The sequence below is a fragment of the Calypte anna genome, chromosome 25 (genome assembly GCF_003957555.1).
Source record: "Calypte anna isolate BGI_N300 chromosome 25, bCalAnn1_v1.p, whole genome shotgun sequence".
NCBI lineage: Eukaryota > Metazoa > Chordata > Aves > Apodiformes > Trochilidae > Calypte > Calypte anna.
The window spans coordinates 1397240-1420126 of NC_044270.1; the positions used below are offsets into that span (position 1 = coordinate 1397240).

Consider the following 22887-nt stretch of genomic DNA (forward strand, 5'->3'; position numbering starts at 1 on the left):
GTGCAATAAATTACAGTTTGGGGGCTGCACCGGGGGGCACAGCGGGGCTGGGGAGGGGGGAACCCTGGGACCTGCCCGGGAGGGGCTGAGGTAGACGCAGTTACCAGCACCGGGACTCGTGGCACGAGCTCACCTTGTGCTCTGCTCGATGCCATCCCATCCAGGTCACCGGGTGTGCCACGGTGCCACCGGGATCACCCCCGGCAGCGGTTGTGCCGCTACTTGCTGCGCCGGCGGTTCCTGAGGATCTCCAGGATCTCAGCTTTCTGCTTCTCCCAAGCCTCCGTCGGGGGTTTCCGTGGCACAAAGAAGCTGTACTTCAGCCGTGGCTGCTGCCGCTCGTTCACCACCAGCGCCTGCAGCACCAGCGGCTCCCGCAGCGGCCCCGGGCCCACCAGCGTCTCGGTGGCCGCCGTGGCCCCGCTGTAGCGCAGGGTGACACCGCCAGCTAGTGCCACATCGGCTGGGGAGGCCACCAGGACGTATCCCCCGTTGAGCAGGGAGCCGCCGGCTGGCTGCCGCAGTGCCAGGAAAACGGGGTCCTCGTCCCCTGCCGCCGAGATCTGCCGCACCAGGAGGTGCGTGGCGCCCGCCGGGATGGTCACGACGTCGTTGTAGCCGTAGCTGTGGGGCACAGTGGGGTTGGAGGGGGGTGGTGGCAGCAGGTGACGCCCCCCGCCTCCTTGACTCCCCCCCACCAAGTGCTGACCGGGGTTTGGTGAAGGAGCCGTAGACTTTGGAGCATCCAGAGCCGTCACCGCCGCACGTCATGCACTTGTCGAACTTCTTCTTGGAGCCGATGGTTCGGTCGCAGCCGGTGGGGATGCAGCGGCCCTGCACGCACACCCCCGTGCCCTCGGGGGAGCAGGGGGTCCCGTCGGCCACCTGTGGCACGGCACAGCCTCAGCGCCCGCTGGCAGCACCCGCGGGGGTCGAGGGGACAGAGACAGGGGGAGGCTCACCCGTGGCTGCAGCACCAGGTAATGACCCAGGGCTCGGGACTGGCAGGTCAGCTTGCACTGGTCCCGCTCGGGGACCCCGCTGTAGCGTGGCACCCAGTCCATGGGTGCTGGGAGCCCCTTGGCGAGGTCGAGGCGGTGGTTGTAGGCAGCACACTGCTCCTCACGGAAGGCGAGGGCTGACGGTGGCAGGGGAGCGTGGTCAGTGCCCGGGGGTCTGGTGATGGACCCCCATCCCCTCCTCCCAGCCCCACTCACGGGAGCTGCCAGGACACTCCTCCACGTTGCAGGACTGGAACCGGGTCCGCTTGCCTCGGCAGAACCATCCACCATGGCGCGGCACTGGCGCGGTGCAGGCGCGGTGGGAGAGGCGGACACCACCACCACAGGTCCTTGAGCAGCTGCCCCACGGCCCCCACGGCCCCCACCCGCCGTCCACCGGTGTCTGTGGCCAGAAAACACAGCGGGGCGAGTGGGTCGAATCGGTGCTGGCAGCCAGACACCGGTTCCCTCCGCCCCGTGCCAGGACTCACGGTGAGCTCCCGCAGGCGGGCGATGCCGACGCAGAGCCCCTCCATGCAGACCCTTCCCGGTGCACATGGCGTGCCGTCGGCCCAGGGGAAGTGCTTGGTCTGGCAGACGGGGCGGCCGCCGGCGTGTCCGGTGCACCAGAGCGCGGCACAGGGCGGCTGCTGGTCCCCGCAGTGCCGGGAGTCCGGCCCGAAAGCCAAATGGCACTGCCTCACCAGAGGGTACACGGTGCCCGGCAGCGCCGAGGGCAACTGCAGCCACTCCCGGGGCTGGTCCAGGAGGCAGTGACCTGTGGGGAGGTGACACCGCTGCACCGGGGGTCCCCAAGGATGGTGGCACCCCTGCCGAGTCCCTGCCTGTTGGGTCGTACCGTGGCCGTTGTCCAAGAATTCGGTGATGAAGCGGGAGCTGCACGGTGACCACATCTCACCGGGCTCCAGCCGGGAGAGGACCGGAGCCATCACGCGTCGAGGAGCTCCCAAGGGGCTGTTGAGGTCCCGGCAGGCCTGGGAGGTGTCGTGCAGCATATTGAAGACATGGCCTGTGCCGGGGGACGGTGGTGTCAGCCCTGAGGGGACCCTGGCATTTCCCCTCCCGTCCCCGGTCACTCACCCAGCTCGTGGGCGGCCGTCAGCGCTGCCTGGAGCCCATCGTCCTCCACGATGGCACAGCTCCGCTCGGGGTCACAGACCGTGCCCACGTCAGCCATGCCCAGTGTGTCACAAGTGGCCGCCCCGCACAGGTCCTGGGGGCAGGGAGGGTGTTAGGGGCACCCCCAAACCCAGGCAACACCCGGGCATTGGGGACCCCCAGCTCCCAAAACCCAGACACCCCAAGGGCTTGGTCAGCACCCACACACCCTGTGGATCACCCAGGTACCCTGCCAGCCCCCCCACCACCCTGTAGGGACCCCAAAGAGCCTCCCCGGGCACCCCCCCAGCCCGCACCCCCACAAACCTGCCGGGTGAAGAGGATGGCAGTGTCGAAGTGCAGGGGACTGTCCTCGTCGGGGACATTGAGCCCCCTCTGCCACTGGCAGAAGTTGCGGAGCATCTGAGCGGCGTTGGGGGTGCTGGGGGGTCCCGGGGTGTCCTGGCCCAGCACCACCAGCCGGGTCACCCGCAGTTCCACCGGGTTGCCCAGGCTGCCGTGGCGGAAGGACCGAGCGGCCGCTGCCAGCACCGTCAGCAGGTACCGCCGGAGCCCGGTGCCGTGGAACCGGGACATGGACTCGTCCGCCACCACCAACATCTCCACGTACCGCGGCACCGAGGCGAAACGCTACCGGGAACGCGGGGCTGAGGCTGGAGCCGCTGGTCCCCTGTGTCCCCCAGCACCCCCAGCCCACGCCGGTGGCCCCCAGCCCGTGTCCTGTCCCCTCCCCGTACCTGGGGACCCGGCCCTGCCCCGGGAGGCGGAGGGGAATCCCAGCCCGCCCTTGGCCCGCTCTATCCCGGTCCTTCCCGCCCAATCCCACTTCATCCTGGTCCGGTGTATCTCGCCCCATCCCATCTCGGTCCCAGCCCATCCCGGTTTGGTGTGCCCCGGTCCGGTGTGTCCTGGTCCATCCCAGCCCATCTCGGTCCCAGCCCATCCCGGTCCGGTGTACCCCGCTCTATCTCCTTCCTTCCCATCCCGGTCCCGTCCCGCCTGTACCTTCCCTCTCCTCGGGGCTGACCCCACGCGGGTCCGTGTCCCGGTTCCCTCCGGTTCCGTTACGGGACACGAGGGTCCGGGGGCAGCCCCGGCAGCGGCGATCAGGAGGAGCGCCAGGAGCGCGCGGAGCATGGCCCCGCCACGACAGGCGACAGGCGACACCGCGATGGGCGACAGCGATCCCACAGCGGTCCCACAGCGATCCCACAGCGATTCCACAGCGATCCCACAGCGGTCCCACAGCGATCCCACAGCGATCCCACAGCGGTCCCACAGCGGTCCCACAGCGATCCCACAGCGATCCCACAGCGGTCCCACAGCGATCCCACCGCCGCGTTTTAAGGGGCGGGAGAGACGGCCCCAGGCGGGGGGCGGAGCGGGGGGGGGACACGACCCCCCCGGGCCGTTCCGGGAAGGCAGCGCCGGGTCCCCGGGGAGCGGGGCTGGGCCGGGGGATTCCCCGAACCGGGACCCCCTGACCGGGACCCCCTTATCCAGGATCAGTGCCGGGGTCGGGGTGGGGGGGGGCATTGCCAGGGGTCACCTTTGGTGTCAGGGCACGAGGCTGGGGACACCCTGGGGGCTCCCGCACCCTGCAGCACCTGGTGCCCCCAAACACCCCTGCTCCATCCTCTTCCCCTCCTTCCATCCTCATCTTCTTCATCTTTCCCCAGCCCCCCCCTGGCTCCCACCCCTCCCCGTGTCCGCCTTTCCCAGCAGGGCCCCCCGTTGTGTCACCCCTGTGTCACCTCCTGGCCCCCATCCCAGCTGCATCCTGCTTCCTCCTTGCTGGGAAGGGGAGCCTGGCCCAGCCACCCTTCCTGCCCCAGCACCCCCCATCCGAGGGTCCCTCCACAGCCCCTGGTGCCGGTGCCATCCCCGCCATCCCCGGGGACAACAAGAGGGTGACGCGGCCCTGCACAAAGGGACAGGGTGGCACCCGGTGCAGCCACACAAAGGGGCTCTGTGCTGGAGCTGGGCCTGGCTGCGATGGCACTTGCACCACTTGGGCCTTGGGGGGCATCACCAGAGAGGCAGGAACCCACCAGGAGCCCACCAGGAGCCCACCGTGGCCCTGGAACCCCTCGTGGCCACACGTGCAGCACCCACTGAGCTCCAGCATCTGCCAGAGCCGGCACCCCGTGGGCTGCAGCATCCATCAGCTCCAGCATCCGGCACAGCCGGCACCACCGGGACCTGACAGCTGCTCCAGGCCACATCCACCACTTCTGGCATCCTCAGATCTGGTATTCCCAGCTCCAGCATTCCCTGAGCGAGTATCCCCCCAGTTCTAGAACCTCCAGCCCCAGCATTCCCTCCGGATCTGGGACCGTGGGGCACCCTTGGGTGCTGGCACCCTCGGTGCAGAGGCTCCTCCTGGGTCAGTCCCTGGACCCACAAGGGTGGCCCAGCGCTGAGCTGGGGGGACACTGCTGGCCAGGGGACAACATCTGGACGGGATCCCCCCGTGTGGCCACGGGACAACATCTGGACGGGATCCCCCCGTGTGGCCATGGGACAACATCTGGACAGGATCACCCCGCGTGGCCACCGTGACTCACGCCGGGTCCGGAACGTCCGTGACGTGGGGGTTGGGTGGCTGCTGGCGTCACCGGGGCAGTGACGCAGGGTAAGGCCACGGCACTCAGTGTGACCCTAGGACTGTGGGGACGCAGAGGAGGGGACAGGGGGACATGGAGGGTCCTGGCACCGCGGGGTGGTCCCCATGGCCCCTGGAAGGGGGGGGGGACACGTCTGGATGCTGGAGCTGGGGAATCCCCAAGAAGAAGGGCTTGGGGGAACAACCTCAGTCACATCCCCCGCACCGGCACCCGCATGGGGACACCGCGAGTGGCAGGGAGGGGACAGGGGCCACCTCTGGCTGCAGCGGTCCCCAAATGGGGTGGCCCGGGGACACGTGTGTGTCCCCCTACCACAACCGGGACACCGCACTCCTCCTTTGCCCGGCACAAACTTCTCTCCCTGACCCCATCCCTCTTTCTTCTGTCTTCGTCCTCATCTCGGTCCCCACCGGGGCGGGACCGTCCCCTTCCCACCGGCAGCCTCTGCCCGACACAAAGATGGCGGCGACTCCCCCAGCCGTTCCCCGGATGTTGCCCTCGTTAAAGATGGCGGCGCCCTCAGTCAATATGGCGGCGCCCATAGGTAACATGGCGTCCCCAGGGGGCCGGGCTTCCGCATGCCCCGCCCCAACATGGCCGCCGGCCCCGCCCCCTCGGCTGGCGCGCCAAGGGCAAGATGGCGGCGCTGCGGGCGCTGGGGCGGCTGCGGGCACCTTCGGGGCTGCGGGCGGCGGTGAAGCTGGGAGCGGCCCCGACCCGGTGAGAACGGCGTGGGAAGGAGTAATCGGGGACGGGGAAGGGGCGGGAGGGCGGTGGGGGTTATTCCCGGGTCTGTTCTCCGGTGTCCTCCTCTCACGGTCGGTCCCGGTGCCGGTGCCGGTTCCGGTTCCGCAGGGGCTCCAAGCAATGGCAGCCCGACGTGGAGTGGGCCCAGCAGTTCGCCGGTGCCGTCATGTACCCGGACAAGACGACGGAGAAGTGGGTGCCGCCCCCCTGGAACGGTGAGAGGCGGCGGGGGGCACCTCGGGCCCTGGGGGGGAAGCTGAGGCCCTGGGCAGGGGTCTGAGGGGGCTCGGGGGGGGGGTGCTGGGGGTCGCGGGGTGCTCGGGGCTGTCTGAGGGGCGTTGGGGGCCCCGCGGGGGGATGAGGTTGAGGTCACTCAGGGCTGGGCGTGGGCTGAGCCCCCCGGGGCTGTGGTGGGGGGTGAGGACACCGCGTTCCCGCTGCCCGGCTGAGCGCCAAGCTGGGCTTGTCCGCCTGTCCGGTGTCTGCCTGTCTGCTGTCTGCCTGTTTGCTGTCCGCCTGTCTGCTGTCTGCCTGTCTGCTTTCTGCTTGTCTGCTGTCTGCCTGTCTGCTGTCCGCCTGTCCGGTGTCCGCCTGTCCGGTGTCCGCCTGTCCGGTGTCTGCCTGTCTGCTGTCCGCCTGTCTGCTGTCCGCCTGTCTGCTGTCCGCCTGTCTGCTGTCCGCCTGTCTGCTGTCCGCCTGTCTGCTTTCTGCCTGTCTGCTTTCTGCCTGTCTGCTTTCTGCCTGTCTGCTTTTTGCCTGTTTGCTTTCTGCCTGTCTGCTTTCTGCCTGTTTGCTGTCTGCCTGTCTGCTGTCCGCCCGACCGCTGTCCATCTGTCCTGTTATCCCCTGCCCGTTGTCTCCCTACTCAGTGTTTGTCCCGTGTCCCCCTGCCCGGTGTCCATCCCTGCCTGACACTCCCTCCCTGTGCCAGACAAGGACCCCCTGGCTCACAAGAACGTCTCCAGCCTCACCATCAACTTCGGCCCCCAGCACCCGGCAGCACACGGGGTCCTGCGCCTGGTGATGGAGCTGAGCGGGGAGACGGTGAAGAAGTGTGACCCCCACATCGGGCTGCTGCACCGTGGCACCGAGAAGCTCATCGAGTACAAAACCTACCTGCAGGTCAGCCTGCCCTCAGCTCGGGTGTTCCCAAGAACCGGGGCCATCCCTTGGGATGCATCCCTAAGCCCCCCAACCCCGCTCGGGGCCGTGTCCCCCGCAGGCTCTGCCCTACTTCGACCGCCTGGATTACGTCTCCATGATGTGCAACGAGCAGGCCTATTCCCTGGCCGTGGAGAAACTGCTCAACATCCGACCCCCCCTGCGGGCACAGTGGATCCGAGGTGAGGGGCAGCCCTGTGACACCCCCCCCCCCAGCGTTATTCTCCCTCCCCGTGGGGCTCGTGGGGTGCTCACCCCCTGTCCCTCCTCAGTCCTCTTCGCTGAGATCACTCGGCTGCTCAACCACATCATGGCCGTCACCACACACGCTCTGGACATCGGGGCCATGACCCCCTTCTTCTGGATGTTTGAGGAGAGGGAGAAGGTAATGGCTTGGGGAGGGGATTTGGGGTTTTTTTTGGGTTTTTTTTTGGGGTGGGGGCTCAAAGCCACCTCAGGGTCCCCTCTGTCCCCACAGATGTTCGAGTTCTACGAGCGGGTCTCAGGGGCGCGCATGCACGCTGCCTACATCCGACCCGGAGGGGTGCACCAGGTGAGGCTTCCCCATCTCTCCAGGAGGGACACACACGGCCCCCATGGTCCCTCCCCAGTGCCACCAGCCCTGCAAGGAGGGGGCAGCTGACCCCCCTTTTCCCCCTCCCCACAGGACCTCCCCCTGGGGCTGATGGACGACATCTACGAGTTTGCCAAGAACTTCTCCTTGCGGATCGATGAGGTGGAGGAGGTGAGTGGGACAGTTCCTGAGGGCCTGGGGCTGGCGTGGCCTGTCCCCTGGGGTCGCTCCTCCTGCGGTGGCAGTGGTGACAAGGTGACCCCGAGGTGATTGACACCCCCCACCCACAGATGCTGACGAACAACCGCATCTGGAGGAACCGCACGATTGACATCGGGGTGATCACTGCGGAGGAGGCTCTCAACTATGGCTTCAGGTAGGTCTGGTGGCACCTGGGGGTGGTCATGGGGGGACTTCGGCCTCCTGGGGACCTTCCTGGGCTCACCCTTCACCTCTGCCCAGCGGGGTGATGCTCCGGGGCTCAGGGATCCACTGGGACCTGCGCAAGACCCAACCCTACGACGTCTACGACCAAGTGGAGTTTGATGTCCCCATCGGCTCCCACGGCGACTGCTACGACAGGTATGGGCTGGGTGGGGAGGGGGGCAGCCTTGGGGGGACCACCCCTTCTCTGTGGGGGTCCTGAAGGGGCGGGGGTCCTGCAGGTACCTGTGCCGGGTGGAGGAGATGCGTCAGTCCCTGCGGATCATCCACCAGTGCCTCAACAAGATGCCCCCAGGGGAGATCAAAGTGGACGATGCCAAAATCTCCCCCCCAAAGAGGGCAGAGATGAAGGTGAACTCGTGTCTTTCCCCCCTGGTGGCTTCGTGTCCCCCTTTGGTCCCTGTCACACACCCCTGAGGCACAGGGAAGGGACAAGCAGCACCTCGGGTGACGCTGTCCCTCTGCTCTTCCCAGACCTCCATGGAGTCCCTGATCCATCACTTCAAACTCTACACTGAGGGCTACCAAGTCCCCCCCGGAGCCACCTACACAGCCATCGAAGCCCCCAAGGTGCCACTTGTCAGGGTGTTAGAGGGATGGTGGGCTCTGGCAGGTGTCCTGCTGGCTCTGTGCCCCTCCTGGGGACATTGCCATGCTGCTGTCACCTGTAGCCTCAGCCCCTCTGACTGTCACTGCATCACCAGCCCTCTCCTGGTTGTCCTTGCAGGGTGAATTTGGTGTTTATTTGGTCTCAGATGGCAGCAGCCGACCCTACCGCTGCAAGATCAAGGCCCCAGGATTTGCTCACCTGGTAGGAGAGGCCACCAGCTTGTCCCCTGGGGACCCCAACCCACCTCTTGTGTCCCCAGACCCTCACTCTGAGGCTGAGCCCCTTTCCCTTGCTGCTCACTGACCCCTTCCCCTCCTCCCCTGCTTCTGGGGAAAGGGGGGGATGGACCCCACCACGACCCCCACTCTGGAAGCTCTGAGGGGGCCTGGGGTGGGGGTGCTCAAGGGGGCTCTGAAGTGGAGGGGGGCTGGGGGCTGATGGGGGTCCCTGTGCTCTGCTCCAGGCTGGGCTGGATCGGATGTCCCAGGGCCACATGCTGGCAGACGTGGTGGCCATCATTGGTATGTCCTCTCCCCATGCTGGGGGGCTCCTCCCTGTCCTGGGGGGCTCTTAGAGGCCTCCTCCCTATACTAGGGGGTTCTGGGGGCTCTTTGGGGTCTCCTCTCTGTGCCAGAGAGCTGATTGGACCCAGATCCCTCTCTCCCTCCTCCAGGCACCCAGGACATCGTTTTCGGGGAGGTGGATCGATGAGGGGTGACCCCCACCTCCCCTGTCCTCATCCTGCTGCGTGTGCTGCTCTGGGTGGGGGTCCCGGTCCCCCCTCTGTGTCCCCTTTCTGAGTCAAATAAAGACAAACCCCGGTCTTGGCTCTGCCTCTGCCCACAATGGGTGACACCCCCCTCTTCCTCCCTCACTGCCAGAACTTCCCATGGTCGGAGCTTCCCCTTCCTGCAGTGGTGGGGTTGGAGGGTCCTTTGTGGGGGGAGCCACGGGTGCCATGGGGTGGGGACGTGTTGGGCACTGGTGAGGGGTGGGCTTGGGGCTGGAGGAGACATCGGTCCCTTCACCCAGGAGGGGCCCTCAGGGCACTGGGACCTCTGAGGACAGCGGGCACCAGCGACCTTGTGGGTGTCCTGCACAGATGAGGGGCTGGGACCCCAAGAGGACTGGGACCCCCCCAAAGGGTGGCACCCTAAGGGCTGAGACCCCGATGGGATGAGTCTGAGAGCTGGGACCTCAAGGGTTGGGATCCTGGGGGCTGGGACCCCCCGAGCTGGGACTCCCACGGGATGGGGACACTGAGAACTGGGACCCCAAGGAAATGTGGAGCTGAGTGTTGGACCCCCAAGGACCGGAGCCCCAAGGGCTGAGACCCCCAGAGCTGAGGCCCCTAAGGGCGCCCCGAGCCCCCCGGGTGCCCCCAGGACCCCTGCGCTGCGTCGCCCCCCGGTGGGCGATGTCGGAACCGCACGGGGAGGAGGAGGGGGAGATGGGCGTGGTCACGGTGATGGGCGTGGTCAAGGGAGTGGGCGGGGCTCCTCAGACCCCTCCCCACCGGCGCGAAGATGGCGGCGGAACCAGAACCGGGTTCTGACCCGGAGCTGGAGGAACTGCTGGACAGTGAGAAGAGGGGGGTGTGGGGGAGCGGGAGGGGCTGGGGGGTTCTTGAGGGGCGGGGGGCTCGGGGAGGGGCGGGAGCTGGGGGTGTCGTTTGGGGGGGTTGAGGTGTCGGGGGTCAGTGGGGTGCAGGGCAGGTGGGGGGGTCTGGGGGGACTGGGGGAGGCAAGAGGGTTGGGGGGGGGGCTGGGGGATGCAGTGGGTTTGGGGGTGCTCAGGGGGCTGGGAAGGGTGCAGCGGGGCTGGGGGTGTCAGGGCAGGACCTCCCTTTGGGGTCCGTGGGGTGCGGTGAGGTGGGAGGGGGTGTCACGGGGGGGGGTGTGATGTCACGGGGGGGTGTGATGTCACGGGGGGTGTGTGATGTCACGGGGAGGTGTGATGTCACGGGGGGTGTGATGTCACAAGGGGTGTGATGTCACAGGGGGGTGTGATGTCACAGGGGTGGGTGTGATGTCACGGGGGGGGGTGTGATGTCACAGGGGTGGGTGTGATGTCACGGGGGTCCCCCTCACCCCAACCCCTTCCCCAGGTGCCCTGGATGACTTCGAGAAGACCCGACCCGCCGCGCCCCCCCCCCACCACCCCCAGCGGGGTCTCAGCCCTCGCCCAGCGCCTCTGCCAAGGTGGGACCCTGTGGGGGGGGGGACACGGCACGATGGTCACCCCCCCCCCCATCCCCCCTGCACCCCCGTTCCGGGTCTGAGATTTGGGGGTGACCCTGCCCCTCTCCCCAGGCCTCGCTCTTCGCCTCGCAGGAGCGGTTCTTCCAGGAGCTCTTCGAGGGGGACATGGCCTCCCAGGCAGCTGCCGAGTTCGAGGAGGCCATGAAGGAGCTGGCACGGGAGGAGCCACACCTGGTGGAGCAGTTCCAGAAACTCTCGGAGGCGGCCGGCAGAGTGGGTGAGTGAGGGGGGCGGGGGGCACCCTCCCTGCCTGCCGGGATGGTTACACCACAGCCTGGCAGTGCTTGACATGCTGGTGATGGCACCAAGCCTGGTGCTGGTGACACCACTGAACCTGGCCCTGGTGACACCACTGAATCCAGCACTGGTGACACCACCAAAGCCAGTCCTGGCAGTGCCACCAAACCTGGTGCTGGTGATGGCACCAAACCCGGTGCTGGTGACACCACTGAATCCAGCACTGGTGACACCACCAAACCCGGTGCTGGCAGTGCCACCAAACCAGGTGCTGGTGATGGCACCAAACCCGGTGCTGGCAGTGCCACCAAACCAGGTGCTGGTGATGGCACCAAACCCGGTGCTGGTGATGGCACCAAACCCAGTGCTGGTGACACCACTGAACCTGGCCCTGGTGACACCACTGAATCCAGCACTGGTGACACCATCAAACCCGGTGCTGGCAGTGCCACCAAACCTGGTGATGGCACCAAACCCAGTGCTGGTGCCCACGGTGGCCGCTGCCACGCAGGGACTGAGGTTGCAGCAGAGTCACCCGTGTGTGGTGGGGTCTTGGGGGTGCTGGGGGCTCCCACCATGCCCGGGGTCTGGCCAGGACTGTGGAGTTGGACGGGGGAAGGTTTTGGGGGTCCCGCAGGCCTCATGTTGAGTCTCCCAAGAGAAGCCCCCCGGTGGTGTCTGTCCCCGTGTCCCCAGCCCGTGTCCCTGGGTCCCGCAGGCAGCGACGCAGCCTCGCAGCAGGAGTTCACCTCCTGCCTCAAGGAGACGCTCAGCGGGTTGGCCAAGAACGCCACCGACCTCCAGGTGTGTGTGTGTGTGGGGGGTGTGTGTGTGTGTGTGTGTCTCCCCTTTTTTGGTGTGTCCCCACTCCCCCAGGACTGACCCTGCTGTCCCCACAGAGCTCCTCGGAGGAGGAGGTGGCGAAGGCTCTGGAGGGGCTGGGGCTGGAGGAGGGGGAGGGCAGCGTCCTGCCCGTCATGCGCAGCATCATGGAGAGCCTCCTGTCCAAGGAGCTGCTGTACCCCTCCCTCAAGGAGATCACCGAGAAGGTTTGGGGGGGCGAGGAAGGTTCTCTAGTGGGGGTGGTGGTGGGGGCTGGGGTCCCGGTGTCACCCCCTGTCACCTTCATGCTGGCCCAGCAATCGAAGCGAGTGACAAACGCTCTCTGTTAATGAGCCTTCCCTGATAAAGGAATATCCCGGGATGTTTCCAGGGATAGGATAAAGGTAATTTTCTGTTTTGGACTTTTTTTGAAAGCAAAAGTTCGAGGCAGAAAATTATCTTTAAGTTTTAGGGGTGGGTGGGGGTGTGGAGATGAATGTTCCCGAATTGGGGTGCTGGGTGGGGTCCTGGTGTCACCCCCTGTCACCTTCACACTGACCTAGCAAGTAAACCAGATGATAAATGCTCTTTATTAATCCCTCTCCCTGATAAAGGAATATCACGGGATATTTTTTTAGTATTAATAATTAATTATTATTATTAATATTAATAGCAATTAATAATTAAATGGTTGGGGTTTTTTCTTTCAAAAAGAAGGACAAAGTCTCTTGTGAGTAGCTGAAAATCCAAGACAGAAAATTACCTTTAAGGTTTGGGGGGTGTGTGGGGGGGTGTGTGAAGGTTCCTGTGTTTTGGGGGGGTGCCGGGGGGTCCCGGTGTCACCCCCCCTGTCCCCACAGTATCCGGAGTGGCTGCGGCAGCACGGTCCGGGGCTGCCAGCCGAGCAGTACCAGCGGTACCGGGCCCAGCTGGGGGTAATGGGCCGGATCTGTCAGCAGCTGGAGAGGGAGAGGGGTGGGGAGGGGGAGGAGGAGCGGCGGGAGCGCTTCGAGACCCTCCTGGACCTCATGCAGCAGGTTAGCAGGAGGGGACACCCCCCCTGGACCCCCAGCGTCACCCTGACCCCCTCAATGTCACCCTGACCCCTCTAGTATCTCCCTGACTCCCCAGCGTCACCCTGACCCCCCCAGCGTCACCCTGACCCCCCCAGTGTCACCCTGACCCCTCTAGTATCTCCCTGACCCCCCTCAATGTCACCCTGACCCCCCCAGTGTCACCCTGACCCCCCCAGTGTCACCCTGACCCACTCCCTGCCACCCTGACCCCCTCTGGTATCACCCTGACCCCCCTCAGTGTCACCCTGACCCCTCTAGTATCTCCGTGACCCCCCCAGTGTCACCCTGACCCCTCTAGTATCTCCCTGACCCCCCCAGTGTCACCCTGACCCCCCTCAGTGCCACCCTGACCCCCCCTGTCCCCCCACAGCTGCAGGACCTGGGCCACCCCCCCAAGGAGTTGGCCGGGGAGTCGGTGAGTGTCCCCAGGGACCCCCTGGCTGTGGTGGGGACCCCCACACCCCCCCCTACCCCTGAGGTGACACCGGGGGTCCCACCCAACCTCCCTTTCCCCCCCTCCACAGCCCCCCGGCTTCAACCTGGAGGTGCCGGGGGGGCCGGGGGGGGAGCAGTGCCGACTGATGTAGGGTCTGGGGGGGCTGCACTGCCCCTCGCCCCCTCCCCACCTCACGGAGCCCCCGGCGAGGATGAGGAGGATGGGGATGAGGACACTGAGTGGAGCCACGAGGAGCTGGGGGGGTGGGGGTTGAGCACGGAGACCCCCCCGGGCTTGGGGACACCTCTGTCCCCCCACCATGTCCCCAATAAAGGTGATGGCACTGCCAGAGGCTCCGGGAAACTGCAGGGGGGGGGACACACACACCTCGAGTGGCAATGGAGGGGAAGTGGGGTGAGACCCCCGGTGTGGGGTGACCCTAAAGTGAGGGGGAGGACCCCAAGTGACAGGAGGGGAGGGGGTGTGAGACCCCCCCGAGGTGAGGGGGGGGGGTGTCATGGGGTGACCCTGAAGTGAGAGGGGGGACCCTGAGACCCCCAATGTGAGGGAGGTGGGGGGGCCATGGGGTGACCTGAGTGACAGGAAGGGTGGGGGCGTGTGAGACCCCCAAGGTGGGGGGTGGTGGGGCCAGGGGGTGACCCTGAAATGAGGGGGGGGGGACCCAATGTGAGGGGGTTTTGGGGGTCACGGGGTGCCCCTTTGGGACAAGGTGACCCCAGAGTGTCGCTTGGCCCTGCAGGAAGGAGGGGGCACAGCCGAGGACCCCCCAGAGGCCCTGAGGGGTCTGGGGGCAGCACGGAGGAGCCTTTAATTTGGGGGGGTGGGAGGGGGGGGGGGGGGTCTCGTTGCCATGGCAACAGCGAGGCCGGGCGGCGCTGTCGCGCTACTGTCGCGCTGCTCCTCTCCTTCCGCCCTGCACCCCCCTGCACCCCCTTCACTGCCGTTGCCGTAAAGCGCGGCAGAGGAGCCGTAAAGCGTCCGGCGGAGGCGGCGCTCTAAGATGGCGGCGGCGGCCCGGCCCGGAGCCGGTGGCGGAGAAACGCTCGGAGAACGCGGGATTTGCCTTTAAACCCTCACCGGGAGCTGCCAGGAGTCGGGTGGGTGCGGGATCTTCTTTCTTTCCCTTTCCCGCACTCATCGGGAGCTTCAGAACCGGTCCCGGAGGCTCTCCCCGCCCCCACCCGCCGACCGGCGGGTGGGGGCGGGGAGAGCCTCCGGGACCGGGAGGGCCCAGTCCGGGGTTCCCGGTGTCCCCTGTGCTGTGACAAAGCTTTTGGGGGGGTTCTGAGGGTTAGGACACCCCCGTGGGGACGGAGGGGGGTGAAGGAGTCCCTGTTGCCCCCCCTTAAGGGATGAGGGAGCTTTTCGGGGCTCCCCCTGAGGTTTGGGGGGGTGGGTTCTGGGGGCGGGGGGGGTCACCGTGGCTTTAAGGGAGCTCCGGGAGGTCCTTTCTGACCGCAGGGACATTGTCACCTCTTCCTCTTTTTTTTTTTTATTTTTTTTTTGCGGGGGGGGGACACACACGACAACCCTCTGATCCCCAGAGCCATCCTCAGGGTGTTGTCTCGTCTCAGGGTGTTGCCCTGTCCCTTGGGGTGTCCCTAGGGTGTCACAGTGCTTTTGGGGGGGGTCCTGCAGCCCCCTGAAAAGACAAGGGGGGGGTCTCTAGGGAGTTGGGGGGTGGGGGGGGGGGATATCTCTGTGTTTGGACCTTGCACTGCTGAACTTTAACCTCTCCTTTTTGTCAGCTGCCAGGGAACCTCCAGCACCCACGGGGGGGGGGCAGAGGTGAGTGAGGGGGTTGGGAATCCCCCCCCCTTATTGTGAGGAGGGGAGGGGGGGTTGAGGTTCATGGGTGGGATCCCACTGGGGGGGGGATCTGCTCATCCCAGGGGGTGTTTGTGTGTGTGTGTGGGGGGTTGTTTTGGGGTTTAACCCCCCCTCCCCCAGCACTATCCCATGAGGAAACTTCCCTTAAATAGAAGCTCAGGGGAGGTGTCCCAAGGGGCTTTGGGGACCCATCCTGGGGGGCTGTGGGAGCCCCCCCTCTCCTTCCTGCTGTGGAAATTTAAGGCTTTTTTTTTTTTTTTCCTCCTCATTTTTTCTCATTTCTTGCACATTCGTGGCCCTCAGGGAGTTGGATTCCATCAGGGATTCCCCTCCATCCCTTTTGCTCCCTCACCTCCCCAGGGAAGGTGTTGCTGGCAAAGCACCCCCAGGAATTTGGCAGAGGGGGGAAAAAAAACCAACCAAAAACCCAATAAAAAAAACAACCAAAAACCCAATAAAAAAAAACCAAAAACCCAATAAAAAAACCAACCAAAAACCCAATAAAAAAAACCAACCAAAAACCCAGTAAAAAAACCAACCAAAAACCCAATAAAAAAACCCACCAAAGGGCAAAGTCCAAGCCCAGTTCCTGGGATTATTGGTGCTGCCCTGAAGGAAAAAGGAGCAGAGGAAGGAAACCCAAAGTCCTGGGACCCATCCTGGTGTTAATTTCTCATCCATTTGGGAGTTTTTCTGAGGGGTTCCTGATCAGAGTTCATGGTTCTGGCCTTGGATTCGTTTTCCTTCTGTGGCAGTGGGGAATTTCTGCAGAATTCCTGCTCCTGCTCAGCAGCAAACGAGGTCTGGAAAAGCCTCACTGAAAATAGAAGGGAAGGGAAGAAGCAAACAAAGAAATAAATGGTGTGGGGGTTGGTTTTTAAGTTTTGTTTCCCCTGCAGCCACTTTGGGTGCCATCCTCAGGCTCCAACTCTTGCCTCTCACCCAGCCCCAAAGCTGGGAAACCTCTGGAGCTGAGAAATAAGGAATTGGTGAAATTGGGAATCCCCCCTGGGGGAGTGGGGGGCACCTGAGGCCTCTGTGCTGTCCCTTTACATCCCCTGAAGGGTTTTGTGTGTGTGGGGGGGAAATCTTTAAAAACTTGTTAGTGGGGTTGTAAACCCTCCTGAGCAGCTCTGGCTGGGTGTGGGGGATGCTCCAGCTGGGTTTAAATCCCTTTTCCAGGCAGGGTGAGTGCTCCAGGATGTCGGAGAGAGGCAGCAGCATGGAGGGGAAAACGGATCTGGTGAACGGTGAGAAGAGGGGGGGATGGCAGGGACTTGGGGGGGGTTTCTCCACAGCATGGCCCACTGAGGGGGTTCCTGGGTGTCCCCTGCCCCCCTGCAGGCAGCTTGTCCAGCAGCCCAGAGGAGATGTCAGCTGAGGAAGGTCGGGAAACTTCCTCTGGGATCGAGGTGGAGGCCTCTGACCTCAGCCTGAGCCTGACCGGGGACGAGGGGGGACCCAACCGCACCAGCACGGAGAGCAGAGACACGGACACGGAGAGCTCTGGGGAGGAGAAGGACTCTGACAGCATGGATGACACGGGGCACTACTCCATCACCGAGGAGAGCCGGGCCCTGGATCGCTCCGAGGAGGAAGAGGAGGAGGAGGAAGAGGAGGAAGAGCAGCAGCAGCAGCAGCAGCAGCGGTCGCACCGCCGCGCTCAACGCAAACGCCCCAACCAGGAGCAGGATTCCTCTGAGGATGAGCAGGCCCTGGAGGAGTGGGTGTCCTCGGAGACCTGGGCCCTGCCCCGACCCCGCTGGAAGGCTCTGCAGGCCCTGAGGGAACGGGAGTTGGGATCCAGCACCCGCTTTGTCTACGAAGCCTGCGGGGCCCGGGTCTTCGTGCAGAGGTTCAGGCTGCAGCACGGGCTGGAGGGACACACGGGGTGTGTCAACACCCTGCACTTCAACCAGCGTGGCACCTGGCTGGCCAGTGGCAGTGACGACCTCAAGGTGGTGGTGTGGGACTGGGTGAGGAGGCAGCCAGTGCTGGAGTTCGAGAGTGGGCACAAGAGCAACGTCTTCCAGGTGAGGGGGGCAGCTGGGGGACACCCCCCAACTCGCTGGGGGTGACAGTCTGAGGGGGTGGGTAGGAAATGTATAATGAACCACAGGAACCCCAGGGGAGGGACCCAAATCCCAGCATCCAGGAGTGTCCTGATGGGATCCGGTGTCCCTGGTCCTGGTGGAGCTTCCCTGGGCTGAGCTCAGACCCTGCAGCTCCTCCAGCTCCTGGCAGGAGTTGTGTTTGGTGCAGGCTGTGCCATGCCACCCACCTGGTGGAGGGACAGGAGGGACCCTGGCACCACCCCAGCTCCTGGTTTTCCATACTGGGATGGTTCCTGGAAGACCTCAACCCATCCATCCGGAGCTTTGCTGCCTGCAGATCCCAGCCTACCCCACCCTGGGCTCTGGGTGGGGGGTGTGTGTGTGTGTCCTTCTGGGGTTCCTGTTCCCATTTCTGCCCCGTTTTTCCCCGTTTCCCATCTGGTGCTGAGCTCCATGCTCTCTTTTCCAGGCCAAGTTCCTGCCCAACAGTGGGGACTCCACGCTGGCCATGTGTGCCCGGGACGGGCAGGTGCGGGTGGCCGAGCTCTCTGCCACCCAGTGCTGCAAGAACACCAAACGTGTGGCACAGCACAAAGGAGCCTCACACAAGGTGAGGGGCTGAGGGAACCCCCAAACACCCCAGGGAAGAGACTCAACAGAAACAACCACCACAGAGCTACCACCGCGCGGGTCCTCGTCGCTGTCACCTCTGGGGGTGACACTTGGAAGGGGGGAGGGGAGTAGCTCTGGGTGATTTGGGGGGGGGAGAAAGGGATCTCTGTCTCTCCACTTTGCTGGGGAAAAAGGGAACCAATGGCTGAGTATTTATCTTCCAGCTGGCCCTAGAACCGGATTCTCCATGCACTTTCCTATCGGCAGGTGAAGATGCTGTTGTCTTCACCATCGACCTGAGGGAGGATCGCCCCGCCTCGTGAGTACTGGGGGGGACACTGGGGGGCTCCTGGGAGAGTCTGGATTGCCAGGAAGCTGCACATGAGCCAGCAGTGTGCTCAGGGGGACAATGGCATCCTGGGCTGGCTCAGGAACAGCGTGGCCAGCAGGTCCAGGGAAGGGATTCTGCCCCTGTGCTCAGCTCTGGGGAGGCCACAGCTTGAGTCCTGTGTCCAGTTCTGGGCCCCTCAGCTCAGGAAGGAGATTGAGGTGCTGGAGCAATTAGAACACAGCTGGGGGGTAGTGGTTGCTGCATCCCAGATCTGTCCCAGGATAAGCCCACCCCAGGGCTGGGCGTGGTGGTACTTTTCCAGCTGTTGTTTTGGAAGTGATTTCCCCTCCAGGATTGGTCACAGCCTCCAGCCCCGACTGTTTGATAACAAAAACACTGCCTGGGGGGGTTCAGAGCAGCCATAGCTCCCCTCACAGCTTCTCTCAGGGGGTTTGTCCTTCCTCCTCCCTCTCCTCCTCCCTCCTCTCCCTCTCCTCCCTCTCCTCCTCTCCTCCTCCCTCTCCTCCTCCCTCTCCTCCTCCCTCTCCTCCTCCCTCTCCTCCTCCCTCTCCTCCTCCCTCTCCTCCTCCCTCTCCTCCTCCCTCTCCTCCTCCCTCTCCTCCTCCCTCTCCTCCTCCCTCTCCTCCTCCCTCTCCTCCTCCCTCTCCTCCTCCCTCTCCTCCTCCCTCTCCTCCTCCTCTCCTCCTCCCTCTCCTCCTCCCTCTCCTCCTCCCTCTCCTCTTCCTCCTTCTCCCCCACGAGGAATCACAGAGCTGCTCAGCAGTGAGGCTGTAGGCAGCTCCCACCCTTCATTAATCCCTACAGTGTAATTAGAAACAAAATAATCTTGGGAGATTTGGCTTCTCCTTCCCAGGGATGCTGCCTGGGTGTGTGTGTGTGTGTCCCTGGCTGCAGAGCTGGAATACTGAGGAGCTCCTGGGAGAGGGAGCCTGGGTTGGATTTTGTTAAATCTGGGTTTTATTACAGGAGGAGAAGTGGGGGGAAAATAACAGCAGAGAATTTCTGCTGCTTGGGGGGGGGGGGTTGGGTGTTAATCCAGCTGCCCCCACTGCTGCCACTGTCAGGCTGGACCCTGAAGAGGAAAACACCAGGGAAGGATTCCAGGGAATTATTTCAGGGAATGATTTCACCCTCTCCCATGGCAGACGGAGCATGTGCTGCCTTCAGCTGGCAGGGATGGGGGTTTTGTGGTGTTTTGTTGGTGTTTTGTTTTGTTTTTTTATCTGGGAGTGAGTAAGAGGCTCACAGAGCTGCTGCTTCTCCCATCTGGACCCTGTTTGGAATTTGAGGAGGATTTTTTTTTTCTTGTTGTTATTTTTCCTTGGGGTTTTTTGTTTTTCTTCTTCTTTTTTTCTTTTTTTTTTTTTTTTCTAAAGGAAACTGGTGGTGACAAAGGAGAAGGAGAAGAAGGTGGGGCTGTACACCATCTATGTGAACCCTGCCAACACTTACCAGTTTGCTGTGGGGGGCAGAGATCAGTTTGTCAGGTGAGTCTGTGCTGGGGGCCTGGACTGAGCCCCCAGAGTGGACCTGAGCATCCTGGGGGGAGGGGGCTCAGTTGAAACCCCAGGAGCCCCAAGATCTCTGACCCCCCCCCAACAGCCCCCCCAGCCATTAATGCTTCTGCAGCCCCCTCTCCCACCCCAGCAGGGGATTATCAGAGGAGAATTTGGGTCCTTTGATGTTTCACCCCAGGATCTGCTCTCCAGCCTTCCCTCAGGCACCAGTGATGCTCTTCATGAGCTTCTGATGCCCTTAAAGGGCTTCCACAACCCCCACCCCACATCCCTCACCTCCTGGTGGTGCCCATGGGGGGCTGGATTGCAGCTCCCCAAGTGCCCAACTCAGCCCCCCCTCAGCCTTTGAACCTTGGGGAGTCTCTGTCTGTCCCTCCCCTCTGGGTTTTGGGGTGCCCAGCCCAGCGATGGCACTCATGGGGAGTGGGGGACTTGGGAAGTGTCTGCAGAGCTTGGGATCAGTGCTCAGGGAGCTCCTGGGGAGGTTGGGGACAGGGGGGACCTTGGGGACAGGGGGGACAGGGGGACACACATCCACCTGGCAGAGCCACCCATGGGGTGACAGAGGAGCCCCGGGTGATGCCTGGGTGTGATGAGAGGTGACATGAAGCTGCTTTGATCCCTCATGGATCCCTTGGGATGGGGATAGAGCCTCGGGGCAGATCCCACCGAGCTCCCTGCTTGGTGTTGGTGTCCCAAGGAAGATCCCAACCCCCCCGTGTCCCCCCCCCAGGATTTATGACCAGCGGAAAATCAACGAGAATGAGAACAACGGCGTGCTGAAGAAGTTCTGTCCCCACCACTTGGTAAGTGGCTCTGTTTCCCAGGGAAGGGGGGGAGACACAGCCCCCCAGCACAGCTCCGTTCCAGCTTCCTGCAGGTTTCCTGCCTGGAAAAACTCTCTGGGAGTTGGTTTTGTCCTTCACCCAAACCTTCAGCAATTCCTTCATGGGCACGGAATTCCTGCCCGTGTGGGGCAGTGGTGTTTGCTGTGGTGTCCTGGTGTCCAGCTGTCCTGGTGTGTTGTCCCAGCTGTCCCAGTTATCCCAGTTGTCCCTCTGCACTGGTGCTGGGGTTGGGATCCCAACTTCTCTTGCTCTCCCCAGGTCAACAGCGAATCCAAAGCCAACATCACCTGCTTGGTCTACAGCCACGACGGCTCCGGTGAGTCACCTGGGGAGGGGGAGACAGAGCACCTGGGGAGACCCCCACCCCTCTGACCCCCCTGACATCTCCCCCGTGTCCCCCCAGAGCTCCTGGCCAGCTACAACGACGAGGACATTTATCTCTTCAACTCCTCCCACAGCGATGGGGCTGAGTACACCAGGAGGTACAAAGGACACCGCAACAACGCCACTGGTGAGGGGCTCAGGGCTCTCCCCGGGGAGGGGCTGGAGGGGAGGGGTCCCCAGAACCACCCGGAAGAACAATCCTGGCTTTTTTCACCTCAATTCTCAGCGTTTCATCTTCCTCTCAAAGACCCCCCCCCCCCGAGCACAAACTCTTAGCAAAGAATGAGCCATTATGTGGCCGGGGAAGGAAGAGATCCGTGCTGGTATCCCTGGAAACTCACTGGCTGCCAGGCAGGAAGAGAATTCCTGGCTAGGAGAGGCTCCTGATGGTCTCGGGGCTGTTCTTTTCTTTTTCATTTTTCAGTCAAAGGTGTCAATTTTTACGGCCCCAAAAGTGAATTTGTGGTGAGCGGCAGCGACTGCGGCCACATCTTCCTCTGGGAGAAATCCTCCTGCCAGATCGTGCAGTTCATGGAGGGTGACAAGGGGGGAGTGGTGAGTGTGTGTCTGTGTTTGTCACCCCCCCCTCGCCTCAACTGTCTGCCTCGATTTTTGCCGATTTTCCTGCTTTTTCCACCCAAAACCAGGCAGGTGCCTGGCAGAGCCCCTGGCGCCACTCTCGCTCTGCTGCCCCCACAGTTGCCTTTTGTCTGGGTGGCCTTGGCTTGCTGCCAGCTCCTGGTGGCCACTGGCACTGCCACCCACACCCCCCCAACTCCCCCCCTTCTCCCTCCCCTCCCCCCTAACAGCACCGAATCCATCCCTGGCACCTCCTTGGGATGGTTGTAGGGACGTGATGGGCTTGGGAGGGAGGGAACCAGACACAGCTTGGGGGTGGATCAGGGCATCCCCCTTTTTTTTTTTTTTGGGGGGTGGGCAGGGGGTGACACCCCCTTTTTTTTTGTTTGTTTGTTTGTTTTGTTGTCCCCACAACAGGTGAACTGCCTGGAGCCCCATCCCCACCTCCCTGTCCTGGCCACCAGTGGCCTCGACCACGACGTTAAAATTTGGGCCCCCACAGCAGAGAATCCCACCGAGCTGGCTGGCCTCAAGGAGGTGAGACCACCCCCTTCCCCCCCCCCCCAAAAAAAAAAAGGTTAAGGGGGTATCCAGGGGGCTGTGGGTCCCCTCTGACCCCTTTTTTCTTGTCCCCAGGTGATCAAGAAGAACAAACTGGAGCGGGATGAGGACAGCCTCCACCACACCGACATGTTTGACAGCCACATGCTCTGGTTCCTCATGCACCACCTGCGACAGAGACGCCACCACCGGGTAGGTGTCTGTGTGTCCCCCCCCCTCAATATTCACCAAACCCCCTCCTGGCTGCTTCCCCACCCCTTTCACCCCTTTTTTTTTTCTACCCCCTGGCAGCACCGGAGGGATCCGGGAGCTCCGGATGGGGACTCGGATGAATCCGCCAGCTCCTCCGACACCTCGGATGATGAAGAGGAGGGGCCAGACCGAGTGCAGTGTATGCCCTCCTGAGACCCCCCCCCTCATCAACCCACCCCCCCAAACCCCCAGGGGGGGGCTCCGGGCACGCCTCATCCCTACTAACACTTTGAGCTTTGTATTGACTTGTTAAGGACCCCCCCACCCCATCTCCTTTCCCTCCTTCCTCATCCTTGCAGCCCCCCCAGCTTGGTGCCAGGGGTTCCCCCCCCCCACCCACACACCCTGGATCCACAGAGGAGTGTGTGTGTGTATGGGGGGGGGGTGCTGGGGGATTTTTGTACTAACATGGGCCCCCCCCTCACCTCCCTTCTCCCACTCTTTCTTAAAGAGTGGGGGTTGGGAACCTGGCCCCCCCTGCCCTGCACCAGCTCATCAGGGCTCCCCCTTTTTCCCTGGGGTGTCCAGGCCCTTCCTGGGGGGCTGCAACCCCTCCTTCCCACCCTTCCACCCCCCCTTTCCCCCTCCCCCGGGGGTGTTTGCAGAGAGATGCTTGTCTAGTTTGTACATATCAGTGATTTGCACTTGGTTTGGCCCTTCTACACCCCCCCCCCCACACCCCCCTGGCCCCCCCCAGGCCGGAGCCCCCCAGGAGCTGGGAAGGTCCTTGAATTTTCTGTT

The 22887-nt window shown here is 63.5% G+C and overlaps 4 protein-coding genes across 4 annotated transcripts; 3 read left to right on the forward strand and 1 right to left on the reverse strand.

Annotated features, from left to right (window-relative positions):
* Positions 1–44: 44 nt before the first annotated feature.
* Positions 45–3330, reverse strand: ADAMTS4 (ADAM metallopeptidase with thrombospondin type 1 motif 4). The gene is made up of 9 exons (XM_030465071.1): positions 3147–3330; positions 2448–2771; positions 2103–2235; positions 1861–2031; positions 1493–1779; positions 1218–1404; positions 963–1138; positions 710–885; positions 45–624 (listed from the first exon to the last, which is right to left on the reverse strand). The coding sequence occupies exons 1-9, from the start codon at positions 3276–3278 to the stop codon at positions 219–221; spliced, it is 1992 nt and encodes a 663-aa protein (XP_030320931.1). The 5' UTR covers positions 3279–3330; the 3' UTR covers positions 45–218.
* A 1987-nt stretch (positions 3331–5317) lies between these two features.
* Positions 5318–9138, forward strand: NDUFS2 (NADH:ubiquinone oxidoreductase core subunit S2). Its single transcript, XM_030465074.1, is given in 15 exon segments — positions 5318–5388; positions 5390–5488; positions 5624–5730; positions 6447–6637; positions 6738–6858; positions 6949–7061; positions 7155–7229; positions 7344–7421; positions 7541–7626; positions 7713–7832; positions 7916–8045; positions 8169–8264; positions 8422–8505; positions 8768–8825; positions 8978–9138. Coding segments are annotated over 15 exon segments (1467 nt in total). The 3' UTR covers positions 9016–9138.
* A 655-nt stretch (positions 9139–9793) lies between these two features.
* Positions 9794–13485, forward strand: PEX19 (peroxisomal biogenesis factor 19). Its single transcript, XM_030465086.1, is given in 9 exon segments — positions 9794–9885; positions 10412–10456; positions 10459–10505; positions 10617–10782; positions 11521–11606; positions 11702–11851; positions 12485–12661; positions 13071–13115; positions 13225–13485. Coding segments are annotated over 9 exon segments (834 nt in total). The 5' UTR covers positions 9794–9830; the 3' UTR covers positions 13288–13485.
* A 644-nt stretch (positions 13486–14129) lies between these two features.
* DCAF8 (DDB1 and CUL4 associated factor 8) lies at positions 14130–22711 on the forward strand. The gene is made up of 14 exons (XM_030465072.1): positions 14130–14254; positions 14906–14945; positions 16170–16237; positions 16332–17020; positions 17511–17651; positions 17878–17972; positions 19382–19492; positions 20256–20328; positions 20629–20686; positions 20774–20881; positions 21179–21309; positions 21751–21870; positions 21970–22086; positions 22186–22711. The coding sequence occupies exons 3-14, from the start codon at positions 16189–16191 to the stop codon at positions 22297–22299; spliced, it is 1806 nt and encodes a 601-aa protein (XP_030320932.1). The 5' UTR covers positions 14130–14254; positions 14906–14945; positions 16170–16188; the 3' UTR covers positions 22300–22711.
* Positions 22712–22887: the final 176 nt, after the last annotated feature.